The sequence below is a fragment of the Pelodiscus sinensis genome, unplaced genomic scaffold, assembly GCF_049634645.1.
Source record: "Pelodiscus sinensis isolate JC-2024 unplaced genomic scaffold, ASM4963464v1 ctg95, whole genome shotgun sequence".
Lineage (NCBI taxonomy): Eukaryota > Metazoa > Chordata > Testudines > Trionychidae > Pelodiscus > Pelodiscus sinensis.
In genome coordinates this window covers 46,774-61,961 of record NW_027465954.1, presented here as the reverse complement: position 1 = coordinate 61,961, position 15,188 = coordinate 46,774, and the positions used below count along the sequence as shown (strand labels likewise).

At 46.1% G+C, this 15,188-nt stretch overlaps 1 protein-coding gene across 4 annotated transcripts in view; it reads left to right on the top strand.

The window, feature by feature from the left end:
* Positions 1 to 10,718, top strand: part of LCMT2 (leucine carboxyl methyltransferase 2) — a 70,529-nt gene extending 59,811 nt beyond the window's left edge. Inside the window, exons 11-14 of one of the 4 annotated variants that reach the window (XM_075917313.1) lie at positions 1,366 to 1,463; positions 6,863 to 7,050; positions 7,140 to 7,275; positions 10,345 to 10,718. In XM_075917313.1, the coding sequence (XP_075773428.1) occupies positions 1,366 to 1,463; positions 6,863 to 7,050; positions 7,140 to 7,275; positions 10,345 to 10,365 (443 nt within the window). In that variant the 3' untranslated portion in view covers positions 10,366 to 10,718. Of the gene's footprint in view, positions 1 to 1,365; positions 1,464 to 6,862; positions 7,051 to 7,139; positions 7,276 to 9,129 lie in introns of all 4 variants that reach the window. The other 3 variants (XM_075917309.1, XM_075917312.1, XM_075917311.1) reach the window with 3 other exon arrangements.
* The last annotated feature ends 4,470 nt before the right edge of the window (positions 10,719 to 15,188 follow it).

Here is a 15,188-nt window from a genome sequence, read left to right as displayed (position 1 = left end):
TATTCCAGATAATTCAACTTCTTGAAATTTTCCAGACATAGACGTGTTATCAACAAGAAATGATTTCTTTACCTCTCCTACTGTATGTTCCAATTTCTCCAAAAAATATAATGCACTTTCCACGTGCAATTTTACGTGGCTTAGTAGAGAGAGCGGATAGGTAAGGTCCCATGGGAATCAAACAACTGAGGAGAGTTGGCAGTTTTATAAATACATTAGAAGCAAGAGGAAGACCAAGGAGAGGGTAGGCCCACTGGTCAGTGAGGAGGGAGAAACAGTAACAGGAAACTTGGAAATGGCAGAGATGCTTAATGACTTCTTTGTTTCGGTCTTCACCGAGAAGTCTGAAGGAATGCCTAACATAGTGAATGCTAGTGGGAAGGGGGGAGGTTTAGAAGATAAAATAAAAAAAGAACAAGTTAAAAATCACCTAGAAAAGTTAAATGCCTGCATGTCACCAGGGCCTGATGAAATGCATCCTAGAATACTCAAGGAGCTGATAGAGGAGGTATCTGAGCCGCTAGCTATCATCTTTGGAAAATCATGGGAGACAGGAGAGATTCCAGAAGACTGGAGAAGGGCAAATAGAGTGCCCATTTATAAAAAGGGAAATAAGAACAACCCAGGAAACTACAGACCAGTTAGTTTAACTTCTGTGCCAGGGAAGATAATGGAGCAAGTAATTAAGGAAATCATCTGTAAACACTTGGAATGTGGCAAGGTGATAGGGAACAGCCAGCATGGATTTGTAAAGAACAAATCATGTCAAACCAATCTGATAGCTTTCTTTGATAGGATAACGAGTCTTGTGGATAAGGGACAAGCGGTGGATGTGGTATACCTAGACTTTAGTAAGTCTAGGTATACCACATGCTTAAATTCGACACTTTACGCCTAAGTTTGAATAAAGACTCTAATTATCTTACCCATTACAAAGATAGCTTCCCCAATTATCACCTCTAATATCATTAGCTCACAGACATTTACCTCCCCCCCTATCCCCCTTCTGTTCTGAAATTTGATTTGTCCTTTTCATATGTGTTCATTTTTTAAAATTGTATCCTTTGGTATATATGGTTGTGACCATTTTCATCCACTTTTTGATCTGAGGAAGTAGGTCTGGCCCACGAAAGCTCTTCACCTAATAAACCATCTTGTTAGTCTTTAAAGTGCTACATAGTCCTGTTTTTTTTTTAGACTTTAGTAAGGCATTTGATACGGTCTTGCATGATATTCTTATCAATAAACTAGGCAAATACCAGTGACAGTAGCCACACAAGTGGTCCAGGCAGAAGATTCATCTATTACCTGTGTCACCCTTCATGATCTAGTGCCTTTATTCAACTGAGTGTGTTTTCTTTGTAGGCCAGAAGTATCTGTTAATCTACGGGGGCCGCTCTGCTATGCAGCCTGTCCTGGGGGATTGGTATTTCCTGCATTTGGAAGAGTTCTTCTACAGAAAGGTAAGTGCTCCACAAGGCCCTGAGGAATGATGCCTGCCTTAGGTCTGTGGCTGGGCAATCCAATACTGAGAGCCCATTTAATGCTGCAGTGTTGTTGCAAGTTGAGAGAGAGAGAGTAGAAAGTGATTCTCGTGGTTGGTAAGCAGTAAACTTGGTTATTTGTAACTAAAATGTGGCTTTTGCATTAAAATGTATTACTTCTCTGCTAACCAGGAGAGTACACATCTGTACACATTTATGTAAACAATAACATCACTTTACATATAATCCAGCTCTTCTTTTTGACATTATGTTAGAAAACAGTGAATAACACATTTCTTATTTACTATATGATTTATGTAAAGCTGCAATTAGAATTCAATTAAAATGCACAAAAAGAGCATTATATAATTGTTTTTAATTAATTTATCAAAATATGTTGCATATAAAAATAACATACATATTAAATAAAGGAAATATTACCTGAATGTATTGTATTCTGCAAGTCTAGCTGGAAGCTTAGGCATAAATAACAGTATGAACCAAAGACTGTGAGCCAGAGTAGGCTATACCTTGGCAAAATAGCACACTAAGGTAAGAGCTAACACCAATGCATTTTTCGTTAGAAGAGATGATACAAAAGCACACACATATCTCAAGTAATTATTCTTAAGAGATGGCACAAGAATACACCAACTCCTCTGTGACAGACCAGACTGGGTCTGGGCACCGCTGAGGGCGTCTGCTCAGGACGAATTGCTCAAACTCAGGACTCCTTACAGCCCCTGACTGGAGACCTTCCCAAACAGGTCACAAACCAGTCACACTGAGCAAAACCCCTCTGATACCCCAGCTCTCCCTGTGCCCCAGTCAGCCCTGGGCCTAACACACAGGTGAGGGATTATAGAACCCAATCTCACCTACCCCAAACAGGTCTTTCTAGTCCCAAAGAACCAGCCACAAATCCCTGGTCAATTTATAGGCTCCTACCCACAGGATCACACTGAGACAATCCTTTAGAATCTATCATCTAAAGGTTTATTACTAAAAGAAAGAAAAGCATGAGAGTAACGTTGTTAAGGAGAATACGTTACATGCATCAAATCACCCAAGTTCTCGATGCAGGCTCTTAGCAGAGATGTTATAAACTGCTATCTTAAAAGTCTCTGGTGTACATCCTATGTCAGGATGGGCCCACGATTCTTCCCAGCTCACTGTTCCTCGCAAGACTACATCTGGAATCAGTAGTAAAATTGAAGGCAAGATGGAGATTGCCACATGGCCTTATATACCTCTCCTGGCATCTTCCTGGCCAGAGCAGGTCACATGACCCAGTGACCTATCCCAGTTTCACATGCTGGCAGCTATTATGCCCTGGCTGGTTTGCAGGTCCCAGACACATTCCTCAGGTGTGTATTGGGCACCTAGAGAGCCTTGCTGTCTCAGACAGAGAATCCTCCAGCATAAGCACAGAGCATATATTTATAACTCCACATACAGATATCATACAAGCACATGAATAGCATATATAGATTTAGTAGAACATAAGCTTTCATTTGACACCTCACATGGCCTCCTTTGTACATACTTTGGGGCAAACACACACACCCCTTGTGTGCAGCAGTGATCTGGCTTCTCCCTTTAAAATCCAGTAACATGACACCCTCTTAGGATAACGAGGGGATGACAGGATCATGATAGGATGTTTTGGTCAAATGAACAGATAAATGATTAAGGAGATAGTAACTAAGGGTATGTCTACACTGCCACCCTAGTTCGAACTAGGGTGGCTAATGTAGGCATTCGAAGTTGCAAATGAAGCCCGGGATTTAAATATCCCGGGCTCATTTGCATCTTGCCGGGCGCCGCCATTTTTAAATCCCTGTTAGTGCGGATTCCGTGCCCGCGGCTGCACACGGCTCGGAGTAGGTAGTTCAAATTAGGCTCTCTAATGTAGACATACCCTAACAGTGTCTGGAGTGTGATATCTAATGTGTTGTATTTGCTCAGGGGTCAGCATTCATTTGTACCAGGTGAACTGAAATACATTTTTTGGTTTTACAGTGCAAATATTCGTAATAAAATCTAAAATGAGTACTATGTACTATGTATTCTGTGTTGTAATTGAAATCAATCTATTTGAAAATGTAGAAAATATCCAAAATATTTAAAATAAAAGGTATTTTATTGTGGAAGAAAACATTGTCCTCATTCTGCGTTTGTAAGCAACAAGTAGCCAGAGGCAGTTTTATTATGAGCTGCAGCAAGGGAAAAACTGGTTCAGACAGGGGGGGAGCCCCCCCCCCCCCTTCCGAGGCAGATCTTCGAATACAAGCAATTATGAAGCAGTTTATATACTGTCTATTAGATATAATAACAATAACTATTAGTCTCCTTCCCATTACAAACACAAGTGGCTAACAGTTATTTAGTTCCACCCAGATGTTCCTTATCTCAAGGTCCCTGCCAGAGTCAGTATTCTATCCTTATCTCTGTATGGAGGCAAGAGGCAAAGGCAGCGTCTAATTACAGATCTCGCGTTGTCAGGCCACAGACTTAGCCTGACTCTTGCTCTCTTGTTAACAAGACCAAGATGGCTGCACACAAATTCCCTTATTCCCTTTTCCTCTCCACACTATTATTGTTTAATCATGTGATTAATTTTTTAATCGCTTGATAACCCTAGTTGTCATGATCCCAGTTAATTTAGAGCAGGCGGCCAATGGTTGCTCACTCCAGTAACATTAATTGATTTTATTTGATGTTGAGAACATTCTCTAAGGAGACCAAGTATTGTGCTAGTAATTCTGGCAGTTGTGTGGGCTACCTGTTTCAGCATATATTCCCTATGGTAATGGGGGCCATGTACATACTGTCGATAGATCAGAGAGAATTCTCATCCTTTGGAGAGCTAGGCATGTTCTCCTTAGGTTCACTTCACATTCATCCATACCCAGTCTACCTCCAGTTCTTTCCTTGCTACTGCTCCTGCGCAGAGGGGAAGACACCAGATCCCTGGGAGGTGAGAAGAGGAAAGAATAATCCTGTATGGAGAGCTGGGAGGACAAATGTTCATAGAATCATAGAGCTGGAAGAGACCTCAGGAGTCGTCAAGTCCAGCCCCCTGCCCAAGGCAGGACCAATCCCAACTAAATCAACCCGGCCAGGGCTTTGTCAAGCCGAGACTTAAACACCTCTAGGGATTGAGATTCCACTCCCTCCCTAGGTAATCCTCATACAGTGTTTCACCACCCTCCTAGTGCAATAGTTTTTCCTAATATCCAACCTAGACCTCCCCCACTGTAACTTGAGATCATTGCTCCTTGTTCTGCCATCCGTTGCTACTGTGAACAGCTTTTCTCCATCCTCTTTGGAACTTCCCATCAGGAAGTTGAAGGCTGCTATCAAATCCTCCCTCACTTTTCTCTTCTGCAGACTAAACAAACCCAAATCCCTCAGTCTCTCCTCATAGGTCATATGCTCCAGCCCCCTAAGTATTTTGGTCATCTTCCACTGGACCCTCTCCAATGCGTCCACATCCTTTCTATAGTGGGGGGCCCACAACTGGACACAATATTCCAGATGTGGCCTCACCAGAGTCGAATAAAGGGGAATAATCACTTCTCTGGATCTGCTGGCAATGCTCCTCCTAATGCACCCTAATGTGCCATTAGCCTTCTTGGCTACAAGGGCGCACTGTTGATTCATATCCAGCTTCTCATCCACTGTAATCCCCAGGTCCTTTTCTGCTGAACTGCTACTTAGCCATTCGGTTCCCAGCCTGTAACAATGCTTGGGATTCTTCTGTCCCAAGTGCAGGACTCTACACTTGTCCATGTTGAACCTCATCAGATTTCGTTTGGCCCAATCCTCTAATCTGTCCAGGTCACTCTGGACCCTATCCCTGCCCTTCAGCATAGCTACCTCTCCACCTAGCTTAGTGTCATCTACAAACTTGCTGAGGGTGCAATCCATCCTCTCATCCAGGTCATTAATAAAGATGTTGAACAAAACCGGTCCAAGAACCGCTAGAAATCAACCTCCAATCTGACATCGAGCTGTTGATCACTACCCGTTGGGCCCGACTGTCTATCCAGCTTTCTATCCATCTTACTGTCCATTTATCCAATCCATACTCCCTTAACTTGCTGGCAAGAATATTGTAGGAGACCATATGAAAAGCTTTGCTAAAGTCAAGGTATATCACATCCACTGACTTTCCCATGTCCACAGAGCCAGTTACCTCATCATAGAAGCTACTCAGATTGGTCAGGCATGACTTGCCCTTCGTGAATCCATGTTGACTATTTCTGATCATGTTCACTATTTCCCCTCTTCCAAGTGCTTCAAAATGGATTCCTTGAGGATCCCCTCCATGATTTTTCCAGGGACTGAGGTAAGGCTGACTGGTCTATAGTTCCCCGGATTGTCCTTCTTCCCTTTTTTAAAGATGGGCACTACATTTGCCTTTTTCCAATCATCCGGGATCTCTCCTGATCTCCACGACTTTTCAAAGATAATGGCCAAAGGCTCTGCAATGACATTTGCGAAGTCCCTTGTGAGGGGGTTCACTCCCCACCACAGCACCCCCTGCCGTCTGCCCTAGGAATTAGCTTCTTCTGCTGGCTGGGTGCCTTCCCTCGGATGGTGTCTCCCCTCTTTCTTCCTGGCCACGGCGTTCTCTTCAGGACACTGCCCTCTGGCAGGGCCCACTGTCAGTCTCTGAGCCACCCGTCCAGGGGTTGTTGTTTCTTCAGCAGGCTGTGCTTCAGACCCTGCAGTCTGGGGGTTTGCTTGGCCAGAGCTCCCCTAGCCCTGCCTTGCCTCCCCCAGCCCTGCCCTAGCTCCTGGGAGTCTCCTACTCCCCCAGCAGCCAGGCTCTCGCTGCCCTCCCCGGGAGCAGCAGCCAATCCACTTATATAGCTCCCAGCTGGGTCCTAATCCACTAATGCAGCCTCAGCTGGGACTAAACTCTCAGGCCCTGCTCCGGGCTGGGGTTTGCCCTTAAAGGGCCAGTGCAGGGCAAATGCCCTGTCATACCCCTCAGTATCCTCGGATGCATTAAATCCGGGCCCATGGATTTGTGTGTGTTTAGCTTTTCTAAATAGTTCCTAACTTGTTCTTTCCCCACCAAGGGCTGTCCACCTCCTTCCCATACTGCGTTGCCTAGTGCATTTGTCTGGGAGCTGACCTTGTCAGTGATGACAGAGGCAAAGAAAGCATTGAGTACTTCCGCTTTTCCCACATCATCTGTCACTAGGTTACCTCCCTCATCCAGTAAGGGCCCCACACCCTCTTGGATCACCCTCTTATTGCTAACATGCCAGTAGAAACCTTTCTTGTTACCCTTCTCCTTATCCATTTAATCTCTGGGCTCCTGGTCCTTTAACCCTACAACTCATTGTGTTCTGTTTGCCTAGATTCCCACTGGGGGACCTGTCCCTGAAGGCCGTCACTCTCACAGTGCCTGCAGCTGGAACGGGGGGGCACTCATTGCAGGGGGCCTGGGAACAGCTGAGCAACTGTTAAACTCGGTGCTTTTTCTGAGACCAACTAGGAGTGGCTTTGAGTGGCAGCGTGTAGAGACACACCCTTCTCTCATCCCCAGGTGAGTGGCAGTCCCATAGGACTATAAATATGTGCCCTGCCTCTTGCTCTCCTCATCATTGGAGTTGTCTCTCTCTGAATTCTTCCCAGGTATTCACACACTGCCCATGTGCATGATGGGAAACTCCTGCTTGTGGGAGGAGTATGGCTTCACTCTGCATCAGTACCTGGTGTGACTGTGATTGAACTGATGACAGGTTTCACCTTGGAGTATCAGATTGACACTGTAAGTACTGAGATAACCCTTTCCAGGAGGAATCTTTGTTCCATGAAGGGAGGAGCAACCTCCTGGGCCCTCCCCTGAGTGAGGAACAGAGAATTCAGAAGGGGATAAAATGAAACTAGAGGAGAGAGAGGCCAAGATGTGCAAGGCCATAGAAGTGAGAGTCTGTGGGAGGAAGACAGATCAGGGTCAAGGATACTGCCTTTGGGAAGCTGAATAGAGAGAGGAGACAGGACTATGGCCGGGCTAGGTTAGATGAGGCTTCTCTTTCCTCAGAAGCCTTTTTGTCATTTGTGAAAAGTCACTGGCTTCCATAAATAAAGTTCTTTCAGTAGCCTGGCCTCTGCCCTGTTCTTTCTTCTGGGAGAGGACTATGAGTTGGGCCGATCCGCACTGCATCTCTGGGCACCTGGTCTCTCCATCCTGGTGGAGAGGTAGATACGGTGGAGGGCAGGGAGTGACCTAGACAGATTAGAGGATTGGGCCAAAAGAAATCTGATGAGGTTCAAAAAGGACAAGTGTAGAGTCCTGCACTTGGGTCGGAAGAATGCCAAGCATTGTTACAGGCTGGGGACCCAATGGCTAAGTAGCAGTTCAGCAGAAAAGCACCTGGGGATTATAGTGGATGAGAAGCTGGATATGAGTCAACAGTGTGCCCTTGTAGCCAAGAAGGCTAATGGAATATTAGGTTGCATTAAGAGGAGCATTGCCAGTAGATCTAGAGAAGTGATTATTCCCCTTTATTCGGCTCTGGTGAGGCCACATCTAGAGTATTGCGTCTAGTTCTGAGGCCCCCACTACAGAAAGGATGTGTACACATTGGAGAGGGTCCAGCGGAGGGCAACCAAAATGATTAGGGTGCTGGAGCACATGACCTATGAGGAGAGGGTGAAGGATTTGGGCTTATTTAGTCTTCAGAAGAGAAGAGTGAGGGGGGAATTGATAGGAGCCTTCAACTTCCTGAAGGGAAGTTCCAAAAAGTTTGGAGAGAGGCTGTTCTCAGTAGTGATGGATGGCAGAACAAGGAGCAATGGTCTCAAGTTGCAGTGGGAGAGGTTTAGGTGGAATATTAGGAAAACCTACTTCCCTAGGAGGGTGGGGAAGCACTGGGATGGGTTCTGTAGGGAGGCGGTAGAATCTCCATCCTTAGAGGTTTTTAAGTCCCGGCTTGGCAAAGTCCTGACTGGGTTGATTTAGTTGGGTTGGTCCTGCTTTGGGCAGGGGGCTGGACTCGATGACTCCTCAAGTCCCTTCCAGCTCTAGGATTCTGTTATTCTAAGGGTATATCTACACTAGCTCATTAATTCGAGCCAGGCAGGCAAATCAGGCAACCAGAGTTACAAATGAAGTCCAGGATTTAAATATCCCGGGCTTTATTTGCATGTTCCCGTCTGGCCGCTATTTTTAAATCCCCCTTAGTTCGAACGAACTGCCCGCAGCTACACGCGGCAGTTTAAAGTTAATCCGAACTAACTCCTCGTGGAAAGAGGTGTAACAGTTAATCCGAACTAAGGATTTAGTTCGGATCAACTTTAAACTGCCGTGTGTCGCTGCGCGCAGTTCGTTTGAACTAAGGGGGATTTAAAAATGACTGCCGGACGTGAACATGCAAATAAAGCTCAGGATATTTAAATCCCAGGCTTCATTTGCAACTCCGGTTGCCTGATTTGCCTACCTAGCTTGAATTAACGAGCTAGCGTAGACATACACTAAGTTATCCCAGATTTTTAGTACTTTATCGATGCATCCCACCACCACCATATTCAGGGCTCCCTCTTGGAAGCATGCACCTCTCCGGGGCATTTTTGGATAGTTTGCCTGGAACAGAAAGTGCTATGTTTCTCTCCTTCTGCCCAGGACTCACAACCAATGTTCCCTCTAATTTTTTCCATCCATGTGCAGAAGGCATGTGTGGACGTGCAACGCCAGTAGAAACACATGCTGTTGTCTGTGGGCACTCTGCTAATCAGCTGGGCAGCATTTGAATCTCTCCTGGGTGGCCACCCAATCACTCAGCTTACTGGGAACACTGCTCAGAACAGTTGTTTTTTCTAGGTGTCCCTGGAGTGGCCGTTAATGCTGCACAATCACAGCAGTGTCTTCCTGCTGGACAAAAAAGAGCTGCTTGTTATTGGTGGTGGTGGGAACTGCTTCTCCTTCGGGACCCATTTCAACCGGCATCCTATCTACTTAGACCTTTGCAACATCCTGACCAGTCAGTGATGGGACAAGATAAAACCATAGGAATGCAGCATGGGGAGGTGGTGCATTTGCATATCACAGTGGCCAAGTGGCTCTGTGGCAGAAGTGGATGTACTGGGGCCCAAGCCAGTGATGTGATTCCACAAGCGCTTGCAGCCCAGAGCAGCAATCTTGCCTAGTGATGACGGGGAGGTGCCAGATCACAGAACTGCACCATGACCATGGGGCAGTGCGGGAATTGAATAGTGTCTGAAGCCCAAGACAGACAGCATAGTTGTCTGAGCAGTGACTTTGGGAACAGTGGTTGGCATTTTATACATGTATGTACTCTTCCCTTTTTTCTGTTGTTCTGTTCTTATTATGTTACATAGTAAAATGAATAATAATCGTAAAGCTTTTGTGTTGGTGCCACCATCCCTTTGGAATGAAATGAGGGAGCTGGGCAGTAGAACCACAAATAGATAATGAGTGTTGGGTTTTTCAGAGAGGCTAGGGGCAAAACATTTGTCTAGTGTAGGGAAGGCACTAGTCAGACTCAGCCTTATGGCTCATTCCTTATGTATTGCCATGCACTCCTGTTGCACGATAAGCAGCTTCCCTGGTCCATCAAAGAAATCGGTCACCTCCACAGCTGGTGGGGTAGGGTAATGCCAGAATTCCTGGATGTAGACGAGCTTGGAGGACACAGCACTTCATGGAGCTGTGTGCCATCCAGTTCTGGGCTTCTTGGACTGAAAATGTGCTGTTCAGTGCAACCACTGAAGGACATCAGTCACCTCGCAACCTGGGTTTCTGGTCATTGGAATTGTGATGCCTGACACCCTGTGATGAACCCTGTAATGTCCAATGTATCTCTTCTGTTGCTACTAGCATGAGCCACTGCAGGTTTGAGCACCCAACAGTGAGGGAGCAGCCAGTCTGAGGCTCAGAGCAATGAGAGAATCACCAAATGCAGCAGCACTCAGATTCGTTGTATTGCTTTTCGGTTGCTGGCAACAATGTTCAACCCCAGTCACTGAAAAGACATACTTTGGTATATGCACCTAGATGATTATTCTTTGCACAGCTGTAGCTGCAGACTAATTTAAGGACCGTGATTTAAGAAACACAGTCAATGTAACATTATACAAATGAAAATATATCCATGTAAATTATTGTTACTGCCACCTTTACATAATTGCAACAAATCTTGTACAAAGTATGTCATGTTCTGCATCTATTAAAGTTATGATTACTTACTATGATTATCCTCTTTGTACGCGTTTACATAGCATTGATTCAAGACTCACACACAACATAAAAAGGGAAAATCCCTACTTTGTCACAATAGCACAAACTCCATGGGTGTTCCAGGACTGAAGCATGCATGGGAAAACTGTAGTGGGTGCTGAACACTCATTAGTAGCTGAACTTTCAATGTTGACTATGTACCTGTATTTCCAAATGTATTGCTCCTGTGATAACACCCACAAGGTACTTTCAGGTAACAAACTCATACTGTGTGAAGGGATTATTCAGATTGAATGGCCCATTGAAGAACATATAACTCACAGTGGACCTTCCTGTGGGCATTCTAACTAAAATATGGGTAATGACCTCTGCCATGACACAGGGAAGCATGCACAGGCATTTGACTAAGTCAGGCATGTCAAACTTGAAGCCTACTGAGGACCGCACAAACAAAAACTGATAGCTTTCAGGGCCACCAAAGAAAATGTACTTCTGTTGGAAAGTCATAATTATTTATTATTCTAGATTATGTTTTAGGTATATTTTATATTTTTTTAGGTCTTGTTTTAATATAATACAGTAATTTGATGTGTAAAATTGTTATTTGCCCATGTAAAATAATTTTTAATTTAAATATAAATTTAAGGTACTTCTGAATTTTTTATATAATACATAACAGCTACGTCTACATTGGCAAGATTTTGCACAAATACTTTTAGTGCAAGAGTTCTTGCGTTAAAGTATTTGCGCAAGATGGCGTCTACACTGGCATGTGCCTTTGCGCAAGAGATATGCTTTTGCACAAGAGAATCCGTGCCAATGTAGACGCTCTCTTGTGCAAGAAAGTGGGCGCTTTTGCGCAAATCATGCCAATGTAGACACAGCCAACTTGTTTTGTTGAAATAAAAACAAGTATAGACTGTGGTTAATCAAATAGAACAGGTTTCTGTGAAAATTTCAGATACTTTGTAAGTTTGAGATTTTGCATAAACATATAATACTCATGCAACTGCAAAAACTTGACATATTTATTTATATAAAATTAATATACATTTTGTGATTTTATTTGGGACTAAATAAATAAAAAACAAAATGTTAACAAAATATCCCCCTCCTCTCCCCTAGAGCCAGGCACTCCCATACCCCCATTCTAACCTAATCCCCCTCCGCTCCTCCAGAGCCACCCCGCTCTAACCCAATGCTTCATCCCTCCCCCAGAGCCAGGCACCCCCCAACCAAATGCCTCCTCCTCCCCCAGAGCCAGGGCCCCCCCCAACCAAATGCCTCTCCCCTCCCCCAGAGCCAGGCACTCCGAGCCCCACCTAACCTAATGCCTGGGTCCCTGGGCCACTGCCACCATCCCACATTTCTTCCTCAGGCACTGGGGCGGCGTGAGCACAGTATCCAGCTGTGAACAGGTGCTTGATGCCTGTGCAGAGCAGCTGGCCATGAGCATGTGCTAGAGTACCCAGTGCAGAGCAGCCTGGCCAGCCGTGAGCAGTCACTGTGGTGCCATGGCAGAGCAGCCCATCCAGCTGTGATCTGCATTCGGCCACATGCTCTGAGCGGCCAGTGGGCCGCACTTTATTCTTTTATAAAAATGTAGTGGTGGGCTGCAAAAAATTTTGATTGGGCCACATGCGGCCCGCCAGAGGCCTGTTTGACATGCCTGGACTAGATCATGTGACACTAAACTCCATCTTGTTACCTGTGCTGAGGCCTTTTTTTAAACAATAACATTTCCCTCCTCACAGCCGACACTATAAAAAGCTCTGGAGGCATCTCGATTTTGCCTCTTTCCTGCTGTAATCTCCAGACTGTGGACTAATGGGCGCATTCTAACTATGGGACTGAGGACCTTCCAATAATTTGGGAGCAAGCAAAGAGTTAATCAATTAGCAGTTGATACCATCACTGCTGTAAACCTGATCTAAGAATTTTGCAATTATTGTATTTGATTCCTTTAACCCCATGGTCACCAACCGGTTGATCGCGATCGGTCGATCACGAGGCCTTGAACAGTCCCAGCGCCAATCGTGGCCCCGCCTCCCATTCACTCCCCCACCTCTGCCAGGCTTCCATCCGGCGCCCAGCCGGAAATTCAGAAAAAAACAGACGTGCAATGTCCGGAATTTTCTGAATTTTTCTGTTGGACAGAGGGCGCAAATACCAGACTGTCCGGTAGAAAACTGGATACCTGGCAACCCTAACTCTAACCCTAACCCTACATCTGACCCCAACACTGCCTGGCCTGGAGCCCTCCCTCCCCAAGCCAGTGTCCCCTTATCCACCTTCTCCTGCATCCAGATTTCCTCCCACAGCTTGCACTTCTCACCCCTTCCCAAACCCAAATCCCTCATTCCCACCCCAGAGCCTACACATCCTGTCTCAACCCAGCAAGGGTACGTCTAGACTGGCATGATTTTCTGCAAATGCTTTTAACGGAAAAGTTTTTCCGTTAAAAGCATTTGCGGAAAAAAGCGTCTAGATTGACACAGACGCTTTTCCACAAAAGCACTTTTCGTGGAAAAGCATCCGTGCCAATCTAGACGTGGTTTTGCGCAAGAAAGCCCCGATTTCCATTTTCGCCATCGGGGTTTTTTTTGCGCAAAACAGTTTTTAGCACACTACACTGGCCCTCTTGCGCAAAAACATTTCTGGAATGTAGACAACTGGCAAGTTTTTGCGCAAAAGCAGCTGCTTTTATGGAAAAAATTGCCAGTCTAGACGCAGCCCAGGAGTTTTTCAGGCTTCCGGAGATATCCCAGAAAAACTCTTGTTCATCCAGGGATGCGTTTGTTCTTCCTATTTTAGTGGAAGAGCAAACATGATCTTTCGGTCACCCCTATGTTCCTCTTTCCTTCTTCCAAAAGAAGGGTTTTTTCCTGACATTGGTCCAGTCTAGACAGGCCAAATGTTGGAAAAACTTCTTCCTACAGAAGAATTGGGGAAAAAAAGCAGGGCCACATCTACACTGGAATGATTTTCCGAAAATGCTTTTAACAGAAAACTTTTCCGTTAAAAGCATTTTCGGAAAAGCACGTCTAGATTGGCAGGATGCTTTTCCGCAAAAGCACTTTTTATGGAAAAGCATCCGTGGCCAATCTAGACGCGCTTTTCTGCAAAAAAGCCCCAATTGCCATTTTCGCGATTGGGGCTTTTTTGCTGAAAACACTACTGCGCTGTCTACACTGGCCCTTTTGCGCAAAAGTCTTTTGGAAAAAGACTTTTGCCTGAACGGGAGCAGCATAGTATTTCCGGAAAAGCACTGACGATCTTACATGAAATCATCAGTGCTTTTCCGGAAAGTCAAGCGGCCAGTGTAGACAGCTGGCAAGTTTTTCCGGAAAAGCGGCTAATTTTCCGGAAAAACTTCCCAGTCTAGACACAGCCCAGCAGTATAAAGATTGGGGATAGCAAGTGATGGAGAGGAGGAGAATAGAGAGGGTGGGGCTTTAAGGAAGGGATGGGGCTGTAGATCTTGGCTTGTTCTGTCATTTAGAAAGTGATCTTGGGTGTAAAAAGATTGGAGAGCACTGCTTTAACCACATTTCTCCCTCATTTCCATAGGTGGCAGCTTTTTCCTTTGACAAGGGGCACTCAGTCCCAGGCCTCACTTCCCTCCATTCTCCAAGGTCCTAACCCTCACACCATCTCTTCCTGGCCCCATGCTGCCTCTTCCCACCCAGTTCAGCCCCCCTCCCCCAAGTGTGTCCTGTTCCTGCCCCTCCCTCCCAGCACCACCTGCATGCCACAGAATAACTGATCACAGGACATGCTGGGGAGGGGAGGAGAGTTGATCAGTGGGGTCACCGGCAGGCGGGAGACCCCGTGGATGAGAGGGAGCTGGCTGTTAGGAGGTGCTCAGCACCCACTACTTTTTTTTTCCAGGGGTGCTCAGAATACTCTAAGGGCAGACCCGGGAATGTCAAAGATGTGCAGGTAGGCTTCTTGCCCTGACAACATTGCACAGAGAGAGGAGGCATGCTACCCCAGCATCCTGTGGAGGAGTTCCAGAGCATTGCCCCAATAACTCCATTATCACTGGTGTCAGTGGTGGAATTTCAAAGCCATGGAGCCCGGAGTCAGCGGGGGACTCAGAGTCCCCCGCTGACCCCAGGCTCCATGCTGCGCTGCATGCTGCACAGAACCCAGGATCAGCTGGGGAATCCCCAGCTGACCCCGAGCTCCACGGCGCTGATCCCGGGTTCGCAACTGTGCAGTACTATCCCTTTGAAATGCCAAGGTGGCATTTTAAAGGGGCAGCGCCACACAGCTGAGCCAGGGATCAGCTGTGCAGTAGCTGCCCCTTCGAAACGCCGCCTTGTGGAGCCCAGGGTCAGCTGAAGAGTCCCCAGCTGACCCCAGGCTCCAGGGCGCTGCCCCTTTGAAACGCCGCCTTGGGGTTTCAATGCGTCTGCACAGCTGATCCCCAGCTCATCTGTGCTGCTGCTTTGAAGTACCCCTTCTCCCCCTTCCCCCCT